Source organism: Ascaphus truei, chromosome 9 (genome assembly GCF_040206685.1).
Source record: "Ascaphus truei isolate aAscTru1 chromosome 9, aAscTru1.hap1, whole genome shotgun sequence".
NCBI lineage: Eukaryota > Metazoa > Chordata > Amphibia > Anura > Ascaphidae > Ascaphus > Ascaphus truei.
In genome coordinates this window covers 37,163,383-37,166,255 of record NC_134491.1, presented here as the reverse complement: position 1 = coordinate 37,166,255, position 2,873 = coordinate 37,163,383, and the positions used below count along the sequence as shown (strand labels likewise).

The window sequence follows — 2,873 nt, the reverse complement described above, 5'->3', positions numbered from 1 at the left end:
AGGAATGGTGCAACATTCCTGACAATCCTGACAATCATACTTCGCATATATAGAAATACATTATACATGTCCACTGTAAAAAATACTCTTTATTACTATTATTGGGAGGAGGGGATGGCTTACCCATCGGGTAACCTGGATAGCACATGGATTCTCATTGGAGGATATTGGACTGATCTATGGGTGGGTGATCCTGCATGTTAAGAGACTAATAGATCAGCCACGGTTGCCATACCTTTTGAAACTTTGAACAGGGGTCTCTTAGAATCCCCATAAGACCCTCCATTTTGAGAGAGTACCAAATTCTTGTTCTTATCTGATCATTGAAGTATTTAAACTTTATACTTATTACCATATATGTTTTGTCAATTAGATGTAGCATTGGGCACCCCTGTCTTTTGTTGAAGTTTAAATATTGACGTTTTTTTCTCAGCGCGCTCTCCCTGCATCGCTGAAAGGTAAATTGGCACGTTCCCAAATATTCCGGGCATTACTGAATGAATAATGCCCAGAATTCTAACCAATCAGAAAGCAGGGATTTTAATAATGCCCAGAATTTCACTGCTTTAGTATATAATAAACTATATGCAAGTACTTTTCATCATACGTTTACTGTAATCAAGAAACAGGGAAGAAACATGCAAAGCTTTCTTGTTATTCATTCAGGTTAAAAAAAAAAAACACCAGCACTATTGATTTATGCATTTAATTTTTATTGTACTGTAATCATACATACATGAAAATATTTCACTGCTAGCTGCATAATTTTTGGACTTGACAATATTACTAATTAAAGATAATTCATGAAAATGCTAAATAAAAGCCAACCATTTCCAAAAAGATTCACAGGCAGTAAATTACATCATAATGTTGATTCTGAGAAAGGTGAGATGCACTGATTTTGCTAGACTGCTCTCATGGTATAACCTGTCTAACATGGATCAGGAAGGAGAGAAGCCTATTCAAGAGCTCAATATGTAAGGCTTTTTTATTGCATATCTCTGATCTCAAACTCTCTCTTACTCATTAGCAATGCTTGAGGCTACTGTTTTAATTAGTTTCTTAGCAGCACCCTTTATCCAGTCCTTGAATCCTCTGATTTGCCTTTGAGATGCATGTTGTGAGAGATCCATAGATTCTAGATCACGCAGTACATTTTCCACTCTCTTCATCTCTTTCTCTTCTTCAGTTGATCTCTTTCCATTGGCTAAATGACCAGCTACAGTTTTAACAAATGCTTTTGCAGCACCTTTGAGAACATCTCTGAAACCTCTGATTTCCCTCAAATAGGCTTCCTCAGAGATGTCTCTTTCACTGAGAGCTTCTATTCCATGTAGTAAATCTACCATCCTCTTTAACTGATTCTGTTTTTCAACTTCACTAAAGATGAAGAGAGAAAAGTTGAAGTCAGAAAATGCATTATCACTTGGTGACATGTTACATGTATTCCATGCATTGTGAGGACCAAAAATGTATTCTTGTGGATGTTCTGAGAACAAATAAGTAAATCAACCCAAATATATGCCAAATATATATTGGCTTGTGTTAACAGGTTGCATTTTTGGGAAATTATTATATTGCAAACACTTCACAGTGTAGCCTATTTAATTAAATCAATTCACAACATCCCTACAACAATATATACACTCTAAAACAAAACTAGAATAACTAGAAGAAGGAATTAGCACTTAAATTTCTGAGAAAAAAACGTCTTACTTTTTAGCTTCTCCAAGTGGTACAAGGCAGGCAATAGATACAAAAGCCAGTAAAGCTAGAGCCTTTAGAAACATCTTTTGGTTCTTGAAATCTGTTAAAAAAAAAAATAATCATATTGTGTGGTCGTTTTTACTAATTTATATGATATTTCAGTTTCTACAGTACAGTACACAAATCTTTTACCCCCTAAATACTCTATTATATTACTGTGTACATATTCTCATACAGTATATCACTGCTAGGACAAATTCCTATTGCTTTCTATGAAATTTCTTTTTTGGTTCTTTTTTTTATCATCCAAATTTCCCACATTTGGCAACTGGGAGACTTTAATTAATTTAGCCTGTAATACTAATTTATAGTGTCTGCCTATAGCAAAATCAGTAATGTGTTCAGCTTGATAGAGTTTTGAACAGCTTTAGAGCATAGTCATACACAATTTTACCATTTAAGTATAGATGGAATACATTTGACCTAATGTGGATACAATTCACTATCAATAGCATATATATTTCATGTGATTAATACTTACGTGGTATTCCAGATGATACAGGGCACTTTAGAATTTCGCTACTGGTTCTCCTGTATACCTGTATGGGTTGCCTGCTTTAAATACAGAATTTGGTAAGATTATTTCAGAATATAATGAACAAACATAGTGATAAAGCATCTGATTTAATTTTCTGTTGTTTGATTTAGAAAATGTAATTGACCTTCAACTGTAGATATTAATTCAATTAATTTCTGGCCTTGTGAGTGTCTTATTATTACAGATGTGCTGGTTGAAGACAGAGATCACTAAGTTATTTAATTTTATTCAAACCGTCTTGTGTCCTTTCTTCAAAATATAATTAGCACATAGATTGATAATGTATTTGTTTTAATTAGAGTTGGTCAATTACATAATTAAATGTCATTAAAAATAAATCAAATGATTCAATTAATTTTTTTCAACTGTTTCTCTTCTATGACGTCTATAATTATTGTGTTTTCTATGTATTTGGTGGTGGGGGCCTTCTTTTCTTTGTATTTGGGGTGGGGGGTTTCTTTTATATGTATTTGTGAGGTGGGGGGAGTTTATATGCATTTGGGGGGTGGGTTTTGCGTATATGTATTTGGGAGCATGTTTTTATTTAATGTGTGTGTGGGTGATTTTA

At 33.6% G+C, this 2,873-nt stretch overlaps 1 protein-coding gene across 1 annotated transcript; it reads right to left on the bottom strand.

The window, feature by feature from the left end:
- Window positions 1-690: 690 nt before the first annotated feature.
- Window positions 691-2,341, bottom strand: LOC142502264 (maximins 4/H3 type 4-like). The gene is made up of 3 exons (XM_075613101.1): window positions 2,249-2,341; window positions 1,717-1,807; window positions 691-1,380 (listed from the first exon to the last, which is right to left on the bottom strand). Exons 2-3 carry the CDS (start codon window positions 1,788-1,790, stop codon window positions 1,020-1,022), a joined length of 435 nt encoding a protein of 144 aa, XP_075469216.1. The 5' UTR covers window positions 1,791-1,807; window positions 2,249-2,341; the 3' UTR covers window positions 691-1,019.
- Window positions 2,342-2,873: the final 532 nt, after the last annotated feature.

What these genes read in the sequence shown, in the direction of transcription:
- LOC142502264 (XM_075613101.1), bottom strand. Translation starts at nt 1,790, where the DNA reads ATGTTTCTAAAGGCTCTAGCTTTACTGGCTTTTGTATCTATTGCCTGC. An exon ending in CCACTTGGAGAAGCTAAAAA is followed by an intron (nt 1,381 to 1,716) that starts GTAAGACGTTTT and finishes CTTCATCTTTAG; the next exon opens with TGAAGTTGAAAAACAGAATC.